This window comes from Cynocephalus volans, chromosome 4, assembly GCF_027409185.1.
Source record: "Cynocephalus volans isolate mCynVol1 chromosome 4, mCynVol1.pri, whole genome shotgun sequence".
NCBI classification, from domain to species: Eukaryota; Metazoa; Chordata; class Mammalia; order Dermoptera; family Cynocephalidae; genus Cynocephalus; species Cynocephalus volans.
The window spans coordinates 127,348,881-127,364,814 of NC_084463.1; the positions used below are offsets into that span (position 1 = coordinate 127,348,881).

General features: G+C 36.7%; 2 protein-coding genes across 3 annotated transcripts in view; one reads left to right on the forward strand and one right to left on the reverse strand.

Annotated features, from left to right (window-relative positions):
* Positions 1-4,664, reverse strand: part of KIF18A (kinesin family member 18A) — a 77,012-nt gene extending 72,348 nt beyond the window's left edge. The window contains exon 1 of the mRNA XM_063095345.1: positions 4,602-4,664. The gene's annotated coding sequence lies outside the window, so the exon portion shown is untranslated. The remainder of the gene's footprint in view (positions 1-4,601) is intronic.
* A 264-nt stretch (positions 4,665-4,928) lies between these two features.
* The window catches only part of METTL15 (methyltransferase 15, mitochondrial 12S rRNA N4-cytidine), a 224,375-nt gene continuing 213,369 nt past the window's right edge, over positions 4,929-15,934 (forward strand). For both annotated transcript variants that reach the window (XM_063094545.1, XM_063094544.1), the window contains exons 1-3: positions 4,929-4,947; positions 6,750-6,984; positions 10,873-11,159. In XM_063094545.1, the coding sequence (XP_062950615.1) occupies positions 10,890-11,159 (270 nt within the window). In that variant the 5' untranslated portion in view covers positions 4,929-4,947; positions 6,750-6,984; positions 10,873-10,889. The remainder of the gene's footprint in view (positions 4,948-6,749; positions 6,985-10,872; positions 11,160-15,934) is intronic.

Below are 15,934 nucleotides of genomic sequence, written 5' to 3' on the forward strand. Positions count from 1 at the left end.
AAAGGCTAATAGTGTCCCACATTCCTTGTGATATCAAAAACTACCTCTCAAACACATTCCTAAAAGATCTTAGAAATAATCAACAATGCTTTGACTTTAACAGATATACTTCTAAGAAAATAGATAAAATATACACAATTGAAATGATTAAAGAAAGCCCATAAAATACGATGTGATTATTTCAAAAGAAATCTTAGAATCTCAAGGTTGGAAGGTATCTCTTGCTAATTAATTAGTTAATTCAATAAGTTAACTATTAGATGTTGGAGCCAGACAGCTTAGCTTAAAATCCTAGCTCTACTACTATTGCCTATGTTGTAAACATTAAGTAAGGATTAAGCACTTAGAACAATGCCTGGCACAGAGTATGAATTACAACTGTTTGCTATTATTGCTATTATTATTATTTACAGTACAATGAGGGAAACAGTAACAAAATACTGACACAAATATGTAAAGATTTAACTGTGACAAGTGCTATAGGAGAAAGGTTAACAGTGCTATATAATACTGTAATGGGGGATTAATATAGTCAGAAAGCGTCCTAAAGGAAGTGATGGAGCCGAGAGCTAAAGGATGGATAGTTATTAACTAGGTAAAAAGCACATGAGGAAGGAAAACAAGTTATGCATTTAGTAAATATTTATTCAGTGTCTTTTATGTGCTAGGTATTTTTCTGAGCCCAGAGATAGAAAGGGTCAGGAGTGTGTAAGCAGACTCTTATTTTAGATGCGGAGGAAAAGCTTCCTTGGCGAGGTGACTTTTGAAGAGACTGAAGTGAGAGAATGAGCAAGTGGCCCTCTGGAGCATGAGTGCTTCAGGTGGCCGGTCCAAAAGCCCAAGTACACAGGCTAACTGGCTGCATGGTCAATTTGCTTAAATCTCCTGTTTCTTTTAATTGTTTAGTTTTAGATGAATGGATGTAATTTCACCTACAGCATCTAAAAAGACGTTCAAGGGTATCTTTACTCCCTTCTGCTGCAGCTGGAGAGAACAGAGAGGAAGGGAAAGAGATGCATTAAAAAGATAAAACTGGATAAGGGTGGGGCCGGCTTAGAGGATCAATGCGACCTGGAGTTTAGATTTGATTTGGAAGCTAATTGGAAATTATTAAAAGCATTTTATTTTACTTTTTTAATTTTTAAATTTTTTTTTCTTAATTTTATTTTGTCGATATACAATGTGGTTGATTATTGTTGCCCATTACCAAAACCTCCCTCCCTCCTCCCACCCAACAATGTCCTTTCTGTTTGCTTGTCGTACCAACTTCAAGGAATTGTAGTTGTTATTTTTTCTTCCCCACACCCCCCCGTTTTTTTGTGTGTGTGTGTGAATTTATTTATTTATTTTTAGCTCCCACCAATAAGTGAGAACATGTGGTATTTCTCTTTCTGTGCCTGACTTGTTTCACTTAATATAATTCTCTCAAGGTCCATCCATGTTGTTGCAAATGGCAGTATTTCATTCGTTTTTACAGCTGAGTAGTATTCCATTGTGTAGATAATTAAAAGCATTTTAGAAGGCAATAGATATTCAAGTAACAACTTGGGGAGAAATTTTGACAATTTCCTAAAGAAGTTTAAAAAGTATAATATCAAATATAACTTTGTTTTGCAACCTGTTACAGAGTTTAAGAATGACGTTGGCTTTAATTTTTAAGGTATCACGTATTTCCCTACTTTTTAAAAACAAATTAGTGAACATAATATTCTTAATAAAAATGCCTAAAGTCAGCAGAATCATCAAAATGTAAAAACTAGTCTGTTCAAATATACTGACGTCACATCTTCTGGGATTAATGAGATTGTTCTTACATTAATACACGATGCCTTCTTTCTTTTCTAACATGGCTGACTAAAAGAAATGGACATCTAGTTGATTCTGAACAAGGCACACAAAGAGCAAATTTCCTGACCATGTTTAATATGGAGATAGCAAAAGAAGAGCCTAAATATTGTGTGATAACGTGTTGATTCACAATTCTTTTCAGATAACTGTTCAGAAGACAGTATTACAGCCTCTGATCAATTTTAGTACATCTACTCCTAAGTGGTATTTGTTGAATAGAATCAAAAGAGCAAACTGGTAGGATTTCATTGGCGGAAATAAAACATGAAGGATAAATACTTCCAATACCATTGCTCATTATAATAGAAGGGTATTTGTCTAGTTTAGAGAAAGTAGTGTATGAAAGAAAGAGTGATGAAGGAGCTTCAGTTGCTAATATAAGAAACAAAAGCGTTGGACTATATCATATCTGAAGTATTTTTCAAGCTCCAAAATTTCATGATTATTATGCATGATTAGAAGAGGGTACAAGAGAATGAGAAGAAATGACAGCTGATGGGGACTGTCTATTTTTACTTTATATCCCTAGTCTCTTATAGTGTCTGGTATATAGTACATTCTCAAATATATGATTAATAAATGAATTAATAAATTATAAAAAGTACACAGAGAATCCAAAAAGCAATTTACCCATACAGAGGAGAGGCAAACAGAAAATATATTTCTCTATGAGAAACAACATGTTACAGTAGAGTACAATGACTGACAATAAAAGGCAATCACAATGAAGACTCTCATGAATAGAGAAAAGTTAAATAATGTGCCCAATTTCTTGTTTACAAAATTAGGGAAATGGGAGGATCATGCTTTATTTCCATCACTGAATGTGGTTAAAATACTTTATTACTTAACAGGGCTCATATTCAATTTTCTGGGAGATTCATTTATATAGAACAGCTCATTCTTCGCCAATGTTTAATGAAGAGGTGTTAAAACCTAATTCTCTTCAATAGTTTCAAGGTAATATAAACCAAAATAAAAGGCAAATTCTTAAATTGTAACTTGTATATACCTACTGCTTATGCTAGATAAAATACAAGCCAATTGAGTTAAAGATTCACCCAAAATTACATGTAAGTATAATGATAATATTGATTGTATGTACTGATACTTTCCTCAAAAGCAATCAGTTTGTGTTCTGTATCTCACATTATTCCCCTCCTTTAAACTCTCCAATGACTTCCCATCATAAAAATAAAATACAAACTCCTTACACTACTTGCCATGGCCTAAAAATCCTACATCTGGTTCCTGTTTATCTCTCTGGCCTCCTTTTCTAATGTTGTCCACCCCTTGGTTATTCTGCTTCAGCCACACTGGCTTTCTTAGTGTTCTTCAAATTTGAACTAGATTCAGATTCAACAAACATTTTTTAGGACTGGGAACTACCCTCAACACTACTTATAGTTTTCTAACTTAAACTTCTCTTTGGAATAACCTTTGTGTTAGAGCCACTGCTTCTACTAACTTACAAGCATCAGGGAAGAATGAAAAGGTCAAATGGAGGGAAGGGTGGCACTGACATCTGGGCATTTTTTTCCCTCCTAGTTTCCATGGAGTTATAGCATAAAAGTCATTTTATTGTGTACCTTAACTGATTCAGGGCTATAGTGGGACAAGATGCACTTTTAAAATGAAAATTTTGTTTATTTGTAAATACTTGTTCAATAGCACAAGAGAAGGTTAATTACTACTGTTAAAGGCAGATAATCTTTGTTTACTGAAATAGACAGTTCTTACAAAATACTAATATAAACTTAATAACAAGCACTATTTAGTCTTTGGACCTCATATTCTCTAACACCAAAGTTCATAAAAACCTCCCAAAACCCAAGGTTAGGGTCTGGATGTGGTGGAATGACACTAACAAGAAAAGCCTGTAGAGTGCCTAACACATTCTACCCAATTATTCCATAGTTAATATCCCAAACTACGTATTATACAAAAAAATTAGTCAGTTCTAGTCACATCATCTCTTCTCATATAGTGAACAGCAGTCAGCCTAGGTCTGTCTGTAACTGAGGGGCTGAAGGGAGTCTTGCAGAAACTAAGTACAGACTGCAAAAAAGACTGATTTTCGTTGTTTCCAGTCCCTTTCATTTGCAGAGCACTCTGCCAAGCAGTATTTCTTCCATACCTCATCTGATCCTCAGCAATCCCGTTAGGCAGTAGGGACAGGCCTTGACTTGATTCTACAACTGGGGCTTACGGCGGGTTCCAGACTGATCAGTGCAAGGCTAATAGCAAAACCTCGGTGAACAAAAAGTGTATGTGGTAATGAACGAAAGCTCCCTATCTGATAGCGAAGCCCAGACTTATACTTGCATCTGCGTCTTAAAAAAAAACACTCCCAATTTGGAACCCAAAGGACCTTCGCACTGCGAGGTGCTGGCCAGTTAAAGCCCTCTGCCAAAGTCTGGGAGAAGGGCCAAGATACCTTTAAAACTTCCGCCTTACTCTCAGAACTTACGGAGGAGATCCCTGACATTCCTGCCGAGCAGTCGAAGGTCACCATGAGGCAGAGCCATGCTCTCAGCGGGATCTCGAGTCCCGTCTTCCTTTCACTTTCTCCCCAGTGACCCTGGCCACAACCCACCGCGCCCCCCCCTCCCCCCTCCCCTGCTTCTGTTTTTTTCAACAAGCCCACCTGGTCTCTAGGTCTGAGGCGGTGGGACCCTCCGCTCCCTATGAGACAGGTCCATCAAAAGCAGCGTCGCAGAGACCAGTTTTCTCCTCGCGTGCCTCTCACTTACCTCAGGCCCAGGAGAGATTGCGACCACTTCCCTTCAATGTCCGCCTCTCGGCGCTTCAAACTCAACAACGATATTCAAACCCAAGCCAGCTTCCTCAGCGCCTCGTTTCATTGGCTGCCGTTACTGTGACGTCATCACGTAGGACGTTGCCGCGGCGCGCTGTAGCTTGGCTCCGAGAGGCTCAGCCGCACGCCTCAGTGCGTGGCCTTGTTTGCGTGTTGCCGTGGCAACTCGTGCGGTCGTTTCCGGAGGCGGTGGCCGAGGTGGGCGGGACTAGGCTGGAGCTGCAGGTGGGAGGCAGCCGCCTGGATCCGCGGGCGCAGAGCTCTGTCCCAGGGTTCGGGGTGTGAGTGAGATGGGCACGGGCAGGGGTTGGAATGAGCCCTCTGCTATGGGGAGAGGTGGAGCCTGTTGGATGTAGTTTAATGGGTTCTAGATGTTTATTTTCTTTAACTTGGTAGTGAGGCCTCCAAGGTTTAGGGACCTCTTTCAGCCACATTCACTTGAGCTGAACTGTGGGGTCTCTTCATCTGAATTTATTGGAAGCTCAGCTCTTTTAGTTTGAGGCCCCAGGCTTCATTTCTCAGGACTCCCAGGCCTACTCCCATTAGTGTTGACTGTGAAACTATTTGGTGTTGTGCTGCTTTTTACGTTCTAATGATGACATTATGAAATAAATTCATTTAAAGGTATTGGCCTAGTTGGTTATTGGATGACTTTTTTTTATGTCTCAGGTTGTAGGTGCTATTTCAGAATGTACACTTTGAAAAGAGAAAAATACCTGGAAAAAATGGAAATATGTTTTCTAAATTAACTCATCTTTATTTGACAGGATACATTTAATGGTATTATATGATTTTTATTTTTGTTATTTATATTACTATAATGTATCAATTTATTCAGCAATTATTGATTGTAGATTTTAGGGACACAATAATACATAATAGTCAAAATCCTTGCCCTCTTGGAGCTTGCATTTTGGTGATTCAATATCACTGTAAATAAGATGACACAACACCAATGTAGAGTGTTGTAAAGGAAAGAATGTGTGGAAAACCTCTATATTGTGGACATTTATTTCCTATTGAAGAAAACCGGGAGAATTGTGTATAGTATATGATTGTTTCTGAACACTTGAGGAGTTTTACATAAGTAAAACTACTACTTTCTGGTATTACATGTATCTTATATAATTACATAGTTCTTTGTTTGGTCCTGGGTTTGGTAATAAAATTGAGAATCCTTTTTTTTAATTTCAAATATGCACTCACTGTGTAGTACTTGGCCTTTGATGTCCCAGGCATTTTGATAATTACTTTACATATGTTATCTCATTTCATTCTCAAATTAGCCCATGAGATATATGTACTGTTATCTTCATTTCACTGAGAGAAAACTGAAGTTTTCAGAAAATCCCTAAAGGAAAACATTTGTTTTGAACTGAACAAACAAGCCTATTCAGAGTTGAGCCATTTGTCTAGGTGAAATGTCATTAAGTTATCTGAATCTAATCTAAAATATGCATATCTTGCCAATTCCTTATGAAAGTGCATTGGTTAATGGTAAATAAGTAAATAGAAGTGTTTTACATTTTGTCTTTTTTGACAATTGTATAAGGCTTACCAGTCTCACAGGTGTTTCCACACCTAAGCCAAGTTCTTACTTTACATTTAATTTCAAAATCAGTGTTACACTAGCCATTTAGCAGTGTTCAGATGATGAGGTCCCCGGTCTGTATTCTTAAGAAATTGTACATTTGATTAAATCAGAGAGATTTTGACACTACAATGAGTGCCACTACTGTGCCAGCTGTCTACTCTTTAGTTTGGCAAGTCATTAAGAAAATGTAACAAAAAAGGTAAGAGAATGGCATATATTGTAACGAAGTGAAGGAAAAAGAATAAAAAATTTCTAAGCATGTAGAGCTTAGGAAACAGAAATTCCCACCTTTTGTTAGAATTTGGAGTATAAAGTAACTGCTGTGTTCATAGAACATAAATTTAATATACGTTTATTGTAAACCGAAAAGAGTAGAGATAAGAATAAATGGAAAGTTAGATTTAAAGTTACCTCAGACATTAAAAAAAAAAAAAAAAAGTAAAAGTGAATTTAACAAGGCAATGGTGAGGTCTTATTTATTTCCCACAGGAACGTCGTTTGGAAACCCCAGCACCTACAAGACCCTTTGGCAGCGGGAGCTGGAAGCCCCGGAACGAAAGGCAGACAGTCCTCGGTTGCTGGGGCGGACGTGGGCCCAATCTGTCCGTCCTTGCAAATTTCCCCCAGGGATGGGAGCTAGACGTGCAGCAAATTCAGGTTCTCTGGCACCGTAGTGGTCGTCGCTGGCCCAAGTTAGATTCCAACAGAAATCTTCGTGCCTCAGGTGAGAAGATGGCCGAGTCCCGGGAGCTCATTTGGAAACCACGACGCCTTCGGGGGTGCTCCCAGGGGTTGCTGGATTCGCCCGGGGCAAAGGAAGTACCTTCCACGCCCTTGCTCCCGCTCCCTCTAAAACACGCCTGCAGCCTGGGTTTAGAAGTTTCCAAATATTCTCTTGTCAGAGTATTCTTAGGCAAAAGGGTGTATTTTTCCCTTTCCTTAGAACTTCTTCCACTTTCGCTGCGTTCGGTGCCAGCCTCCAGGTCGCGTTTTTGTCGTTAAGTTTTCAAACAGTATTTCCTTGCACGGGAAAACTGACTGCAATGATAGTTAATTGTCAGCACCCTTGAGGAAGTCGTCTTCCACAGGGATCGCTCACTTTCGTGTTCCCACAATTAAAAGAGTAATCTGGCTAGTTTTGTGGTCTAACCAGCCTGAACTGCTTGTAGGGAAAAGTTAAATGACTAATCCAAGACACCACGGAGTCAGCACTAGAGGCCAGGTTTCCCAGCTCTCTGCTTTCTTACTATTACCAGAGGGAACTTAAGTCATTCAGAGAGGCTGGCTCTTAAAAGACTGCAGGGGGTCTCTGTTGTCCGGTAGGAGACTGGGCTGCCGAGGAGGAGGAACTCCCTTTAGAGCTTGCTCCCTTCCATTTTTAGGGAGATATTCCAGGAAACAACCAAAGAGGGAAATGAATTACTTGTGGCCATTTCTCTATGTTGACGCGTTAGTAGCCAGTTAGTTCATAATAACGTCTTCAGGCTTTGTACGTTGAACATAGTTGAATAAATACATAGAAATTGAATGTAGCATAAAAGAATTAAATACTGTTGATAACGTTTTTTCAACCCTTCTACCTACTTTTCCCTGTGTGGTTCTGATTCGTATATTGGAGTTGAGCTGCCTTTTTTTTTTTTTTTTAATTATCGAACTCTGGACATATAATGTAGGTTGTTTAAATATTCCAGATTCCACTATTTAGGCCTATGGATTGTATGCCCTCTATTGGATATTCCACAGCATGTGGTTGTTCCCAAGTGGAGCAGGGTGAAGCCATAGGATGTTGGTTCCTTAAAAAAAAAAAAAAAAAAAAAAATCTAGTTTAAGAGATACTACAATACATAGTCATTGTAATTAAAATACCATTAAATTACACAAGTGCTTTCAATAGTTCTAGTGGGCTATGTTTGTAGCATGGGGAATAAGATTTTAGGCTCTGGGGTGGACTGCTTGTGTTACAATTCCAGCTTTATGGCCTTCTAGCTATGTGTCCCTTGACAAACTACTTCTCTGTTTTCCTCATCTGTAAAGTGGGACAATAATGCCTACCTCCCAGAGTTGTGGTAAGGATTAAATGAGTAATTACAGGTATTGTGCTTAGAATAGTAAGTGTTATTTAGTAAATGCTAAGTAAATGTTAGTTATTATTTTGAAAAATGTTGGAAACACTAAGTTATAGGGTAGTTGGGTTTACTTTGTGCAAGTAAACCTAAGGTTTTTGGAAAACCTGAGGCCTAATTAATAATTTGGCTAATTTGTCATTGCTGAAAATCCAAAAATTTACTTAACACCATAACATTCATTTCTAGTCTCCTTTTTCTTCCCCCTCTCATTTTTCCTGTGACACATTTGCTACAGGATTATGTGGATTATATCTTTGATAAAGTTGACGTATTATCCTCCAGATAACATCTTATTGTTGTTATATTAATGTAATCTTGTATGTTTGTATTTCTGATTTAGTCATTACTTATGATCAACTTTTTAACATTACTCTTCATTTTCTGTTGCAAAAAGAAGGAAAGTCATATTTAAGTGGGATTTATATTTCTTTTTTTAAAAAAATTTTATTGACTCATGATTGATTATACATATTTTGGGGGCTCAGCATTGACATATGTTGATCAAATCAATATTACTAGCATATATATTGTTACAAGTCATACTTTTCTTTATGTCCCTTGTCCAATCTCTCCCCATTCTCCTCTCCCTCCCCCTTCACTCCTCTAATTACCCTAGATTTCTTCTCTCCTTCTGAAAAAGTAATGGTTATTCTGTTGGTTTGTTGCCTAGATGATCTGTCCAATGATGAGAGGTGTGATCAGGTCCCCCAATATTATCTTAGAGCAGATGCTTCTTCTGTCACTCTGGAATGAGCTTTGTGGAGAGAGATATCCTCTTCTTTGGTCTCTGACTCTACTTGTGTCAATGCACTCCAGTGGCTGGTGGACCATCTGCACAGTGGCTTGTGCAAAAAAATCTAGCCATTTTTATGGAAGCCATGGTTATTGTGGTGGCTGTGGTTGGCCACCCACATGGAGGTGATGTTTTTGGCATGCTCCTTACCTAGTTGGTGATGGTGATGGTGGAGTGCCTGGTTGTGGGAGGGGGTCCAGTCCCTGGCTTCATACCCCAGGACCCCGTAAGTGCGATTTACCTTTCGTGATGATGTAAAAATATGTGGTTTTTGATGGAGTCAGTCATACAGGTGAAATTTCCTGTAGTGAGGACTGATAAAAATTTTAATTCTGTGTAGTCTAGAATTTATCCATCCATTCATTTTTTTCAAAAAACAGTTACTAAGCCACTCGTGTGCATCTGATTTTGTGAATAGAAAGGTGTGGGCCTTATTCTTAAATAACTAAGTCCATAAGGAAAAAAGAGTAAGTTAACTGATATTTACTGTGGTAATATCAAAAGTGTTGCTTGAAGGGCTGGCCACTTACTCAGTTAGTTAGAGCGCAGTGTTGTAACACCAGGTTCAAGGGTTCAGATCCCTATACCAGCCAACTGCCAAAAAAACAAAAAAGTGTTGCTTAGAACCGATTGGGTAAAAAGCATAATGCTTTCAGGGCTGGCCGGTTGGCTCAGTTGGTTAGAGTACAGCCTTGTAATACTACAGTCAAAGGTTTGGATCTCTTCGCTGGCCAGTCACCAAAAAAAAAAAAAGCATAGTGTTTTCAAAAGGTCTTCTGTTAATACATTTATGTAAATTTTTTTTTCCTGCATTTTAAAGATTTAAGATTGCAGAAAAAAAAGGAGCAAGTATGAGAAATTCAAAGAATGTATCAGTAATTTACTTGCTTTATTTCTTGGGTGCAGGGCCCAGACAATTAAAACAAAGGTGGATATGAAATGCCAAAATGTGCTTAGTTGAGTGTTTATAAAGTTGTAGTTTAAACTGATATACTCCACTGATAAAGCCTGTGGTGAGACAATCTCATCAGAGAATATCCACGACAAATATGCAAGATTTTTTACAGCCAGATCATCTCCTTTTCCTTTTTGGGTGTACATGCATAGTATTTTTCCAGGACAACCTCTCATATAAAGTTAAGTCAAAGATTTAGTCATGAGATTTAGCATTATGAGAAATAGAAGAGCTTGAAATAAAGGACTGTCCGAGCAATAAATAGGATCCTTATAATCCCTGTAGTCATCCAGATTGCTTTCAAATAAACAGTTTTAACTCATTGAGCTCACTCTTTAGACTTAATTAAAATTTTAAAAAGTATATTTTAGAAAAATGATGACTGAATAATCAATTTTCATATTCCTTGGGTCTTAGAGCTTATCAGACCACATTAAAAAATTATACTTAAATTATATTTAAATGTTTCTGGGTTCTCTTAGGTTCCTTGCTTCATATAAGAAGGTTGGGGACCGAGCCCGTGGCGCACTTGGGAGAGTGTGGCGCTGGGAGCATGGCGATCCTATATAGGAATGGCCGGTGCATTTTGTCACATTCACTTATTTAAGATGTTCAGATGATGAGTCTTACATATTTTTTTGATGTGTTAAATGTTTCGTATTAATTTGCTTTCCTCCAAGTATATAACATTCTTTTAAAAAATCCAACAATCATTAAGTTAAAATTTTTTTTTTCTAGATTTGTTTATCTACAGAATGCTTCGGTACTCACATTTTTATAGAATACATAAAGAATTCCTTCTGTGCTGGTTGGAATCTGGCATACTTAATGTAGGTGTCTGGCCAAAAAAAATACATACCACAGCAGGAAAGTATAATGAATATGAAGACCAGCAGCAAACAGATCAAACTGGAGCTCAGGACTTCCACAGATCTCAGAATAGATATTCTGAAGCTGTGGCTAAATTACATATTCCAGTAATGGTGGATGAAGTTGTTCGTTGTTTGGCACCACAGAAAGGGCAGGTAAGTTGATTAGTTTTTTATTTACTTTTTTATTGAGATTAATTCACTTATTGTAATATTAATCATTTTAAATATACAATTCAGTGGTCTTTAGTGTACAGACAGTCCCTGAGTTACAATGGTTTAACTTAATGATGTTTCAACTTTATGATGGTTCAAAAGCAATAGTCATTCGTTGGAAACTGTACTTCGGGTACCCATACAGGCATTTTGTTTTTCACTTTCAGTACAGTATTCAGTAAATTACATGAGAGAGTTAACACTTTGTTATAAAATAGGCTCTGTGTTGGATTATTTTGCCCAACCCTAGGCTAATGTAAGTATTCTAAGCACATTTAAGGTAGGCTAGGAGAAATGTTACACTGGATGTGTGGTTAGAGTATGAAAACTGAATTCCAGTATGGCTTCTTGAGGATTTTAATTTAATCTTTTCAGGACGGACTGGAAACAAAGACATGAATCTGAATTCTTGTTCCATATTTTCTAGTCTTAATTTCAGCTGCCCTTCCATGTTAGCCAGGGTTCTCTAGAGAAACAAAACCAACAGGATGCGTATGTGTTTGCGTATATATACATATATATGTTTGTATGTCTGTGTGTATATATGTATATATGTGTGTGTGTGTATGGAGAGAGAGAGAAAAAGATTTATTTTAAGGAATTGGCCCATGCGATTGTGGAATATTGGTAAATCCAAAATCCACAAGGTAGGCTGGCAGGCTGGAGACCCAGGGAAGAATTGCAGTTTGAGTCCACAGGCAGTCTGCTGTCAGAATTCCTTCTTGTTCCAGTTGGGGTCAGTCTTTGTTCTATTAAGGTCTTTCATTGATTGGAAGAGGCCTACCCTCATCCAATTACTCTTATGGAGGGTAATCCATATGGAGTGTAGTCTGCTTCATTCAAAGTCCACCAATTTAAATGTTTATCTCACCCAAAAAACAACTTTGTAGAAACATTGAGAATAATATTTAACCAAATATCTAGGCACCATTGCCCAGCCAAGTTGACATGTAAAATTAGCCATGACACCTACCCTACTTATACCATTGCTGGCAGGATTAAATAAGGTCTGAGATGTGAAATGCTTTAAAATCTATAAAGAGATGACAAAAATAGTAGGTGATACAATATCCAAAAAGAAAAAACTAGAAACTTTCTGATAAATAAGTGCAAAAAAAATGTCTTATAAATTTTCTTCCTGTTTATGACTTAATCCTGATACTTCTCTAGTGTACTGACTTGAGAAATGTGATCCTTTATTCTAGAAGGTACTGTTTCCTAAATTAGTTAATTTCATTTTAAAAGTCACACCTTGTTCTTTTTCCAGCATACAGGGGAGCATGTAGCTTAGTGTTTAACAGTAAAGATCCTGGAACGGAACTGCCTAGGTTTAAATATCTTATCTAGGATACATGTGCAGGTGGGTGCACACACACAGCTCTTAATTTTTTATTTTTTTCCTGAGACTTCAAGTGGTATCAGGTAGTTTTTATGAACTAAATCTAAGATACAGGCATAAAGTATACCAGAATGACTGGTGGTTGCTCATACAGAAGCCATCAGTGATATGACATTGTTTGCTTCATCATAAAAATATTGTTTATCCTCTCCTCAGGCAGTATATACATAACAAATTAAACCAAGCAATCTTAAGTGAATTTATGTGTATAAATCGTCTAGCTCAATGCTATCACTTAGTAGAGACTCCAAAATGTACATAAAAATGTAAATTAAAAAATTAAATTGGTTAAAAACTTCCTGTTGAATAGGACTTCATCAAAATGAAATTCTCTTCATTTTCTTTCAAGATTCTTAATGCAAGGATAACAATTAAAACCCATGCCTTAGTGTGAGATTTTTAAAAAAGTATATTTATATATATGATATATATTTTAATATATATGTTATATATATATATATATATATATATATGACAGGGAGGGGCAGTTAGTAAAAAAGTGGAATTGAATTGAATTCAGTGGCTTGAATTTGACTTCTAGAACCAAAAGCCACAGCACATTGTATTAATTTACTGACCCCTAGTAGCAAAACAAAGTATTTATTTTGCACTAACCCATGGAGTAGAAAAACAAACAAAACCAAACCCCACTAAGTCTCTTGGTAAATCAGTGTTATATCTGCCTTTTTAAAAAAAAAACAAATGGAATAAAATTAGGTGATTCTACAACTTGACCTAAACTACTGCTTCATTCTATTCAAGTTCCTGACAAATGTAATGTTGTTTTATTTTGACATTTTCATTGTACTAATTTCCATTAGGTTTTCCAGTAATTTTTTATAGAAAGTTTAATTTTATGAGTGTTATTTCTGAAAACTTTCATGTGAGGTACGCTTAGAGACAGTGTTGTTTCTTACCTTTTCTGCTCTCTGGCAGACAGCTCACTATTCCCTTAATCATTAAGAACGGCGATAGTCCTTGGACAGGAAGGAAAGGTCTTCATTTCATCCATAATCCATTATTTACTTCTCTTCTTCCTGAGCCTTTTCCCCCAAATTATTTTCTTTTGCAAACTGTGAGTCATACACTCACCTGTATCAATCACCCAGTTAATTATTATTTTCCACATCACCTTCAACAGTGAATTTACAGATGAAACTTTTGATCCTAACAGGAACTTTAGAAAATATCTAAATATAGTTTTGAGTGAGACCTAGGGCATTTTATAGTTATTTCTTTTTTTCTTTACTATTTTAAAGGTGCATACCTATGGAAAATATTGATTTTGGGGGAATTTCTTTAGTATCATAGCTAGTTTGCTACATATTGGATGATTTTTGTAAATATTCAAAATATTTACTGGCTTGAATTATAAAGAAAAAAATCATCAGAATTATCTTTCTCTCTCAGACAGTATAGAAAGAATTATATAAATTTTAATTGTGTCTCCTTGCTTAGTTTTTATTATTTTCTATTCTGGGTGAATAACTTTTTGTAAGAATGTATTAATTATTCTAAAAACATTTTTCTTGCTCCTGAAGATATTTTACTATAGGCTATCTCAGTCAATTTTTCATTCCTAATTTCTGAAAACTGTAGAAAATAGGTACAATCCTGCCTACTTAAAGAGGGTTGCAGTTTGGAGGGTATAGGAGACCTGGTTAGTATTCTTTTCCGAATAGTAGTGCTAATTTAGCTTGCCCCCTGGGGCTTCTGATAAGTTATGTAAGAGTGAAGAGTTATAAAGGAGATGATGAACATGCAAGGACTAGTACCAGTAGCTATGCAATTTTGGTTTATTAACTTCTCTTTGTTGTGCCTCAGATTCCTCATCTGTAAAATGACAAAATACTAGTAGAACCTATCTTATTTGGTTACTGAGAGGATTAGAAGAATTAATGTATTTAAGTTGCATAGAATGAAGGTGGGTTTTTTTTGGTGTTTTTGTTTGTTTTTTTTTGGCGCCTGGTAGGTATGGGAATCTGAACCCTTGACCTTGGTGTCATAACACCACACTCTAATCAGCTGAGCTAACCTGCTAGCCAAATTGTGTAGAATGATATCTTCCAAGTAGTATGAGCTCAATAAATATTAGTTGTTGTTATTATGGGGGATAGGAAGGGTCAGGATTGTTAACTATTTTTAAAAATTCAGGAGAAAAATGCCAGAAGACTGCAAAGGTGGGAACCAGCATGTCTGGAACTGAAAAAATGCTGTTTCCTCTGCCTAGAACTCTCCTCCTCCTCATCTTCTGGGTCTTGAGTCATGTTTTTTGAATTTATTTCTTATTGGAACATAGTTGATTATACATACCTGTGGGGTATAGCATTGAATATGAATACCTGTGTGCTATATGTGATGTTCAAATCAGGATAATTAGTACATTCTTCATTATTGAAATGTAATTAATTTTCATGGCCCTTTACCAATTCCTCCCTTTACCCCCTCCTCCTCCTGCTTTCCCACCTCCTGTAACCTCAGTTCTGTTCTCATCTTTTCAAAGTTCATCATATTATTGTGATTGTTGTATCTTTTTTCTTTCTTTCTTTGTTTATTATTATTTTTACTTATTTATTAATATTAGCTCCCACTTATAAGTGAGGACATGAGGTATTCCTATTTCTGTGCCTAACTTATTTCACTTAACATAATTTTCTCTAAGTTCATCCATGTTGGTATGAATGGCAGTATTTCATTCTTTTTTATGACAGAGTAGTATTCCATTATATAAATATACCACATTTTCCTTATCTAGTCATCCAGTGATAGACATTTAGGTTGGTTCTGACTTTTGGCTATTGTAAATAGAGCTACAATAAACATGGGAGTACAGGGGTTCCTTCGACATGATGATTTCCATTCCTTTGGTTATATACCCAGTGGTGAGATTGCTAGATCGTATGGCAGTTCTATCTGTAGTTGACTGAAGAACCTCCATACCATTTTCCATAATGGCAGCATCAATTTACAGTTCCACCAGTAGTGTAGAAGTATTCCCCTTTCTCCACATCCTTGCCAGCATTTGTAATTCTCTTTTTGATAGCAGCCAGTCTGACTGGAGTGAGATGATATCTCACTGTGCTTTTGATTTTCATTTCCCTGATGCTGAGTGATAAATGATGTTGATAAATGGTGCTGTGAAAACTGAGCATCCCTATGTAGCATAATGAAACTAGATGTTCGATAAATGATGCTGGGAAAACTGGACATACATATGTAGAAGAATGAAACTAGACCTGTACCTTTTGTCATATTCCAAATTCGACTCAAAGTGGATTAAAGACTTAAATATATGTCCCAAAACTATAAAACTCTT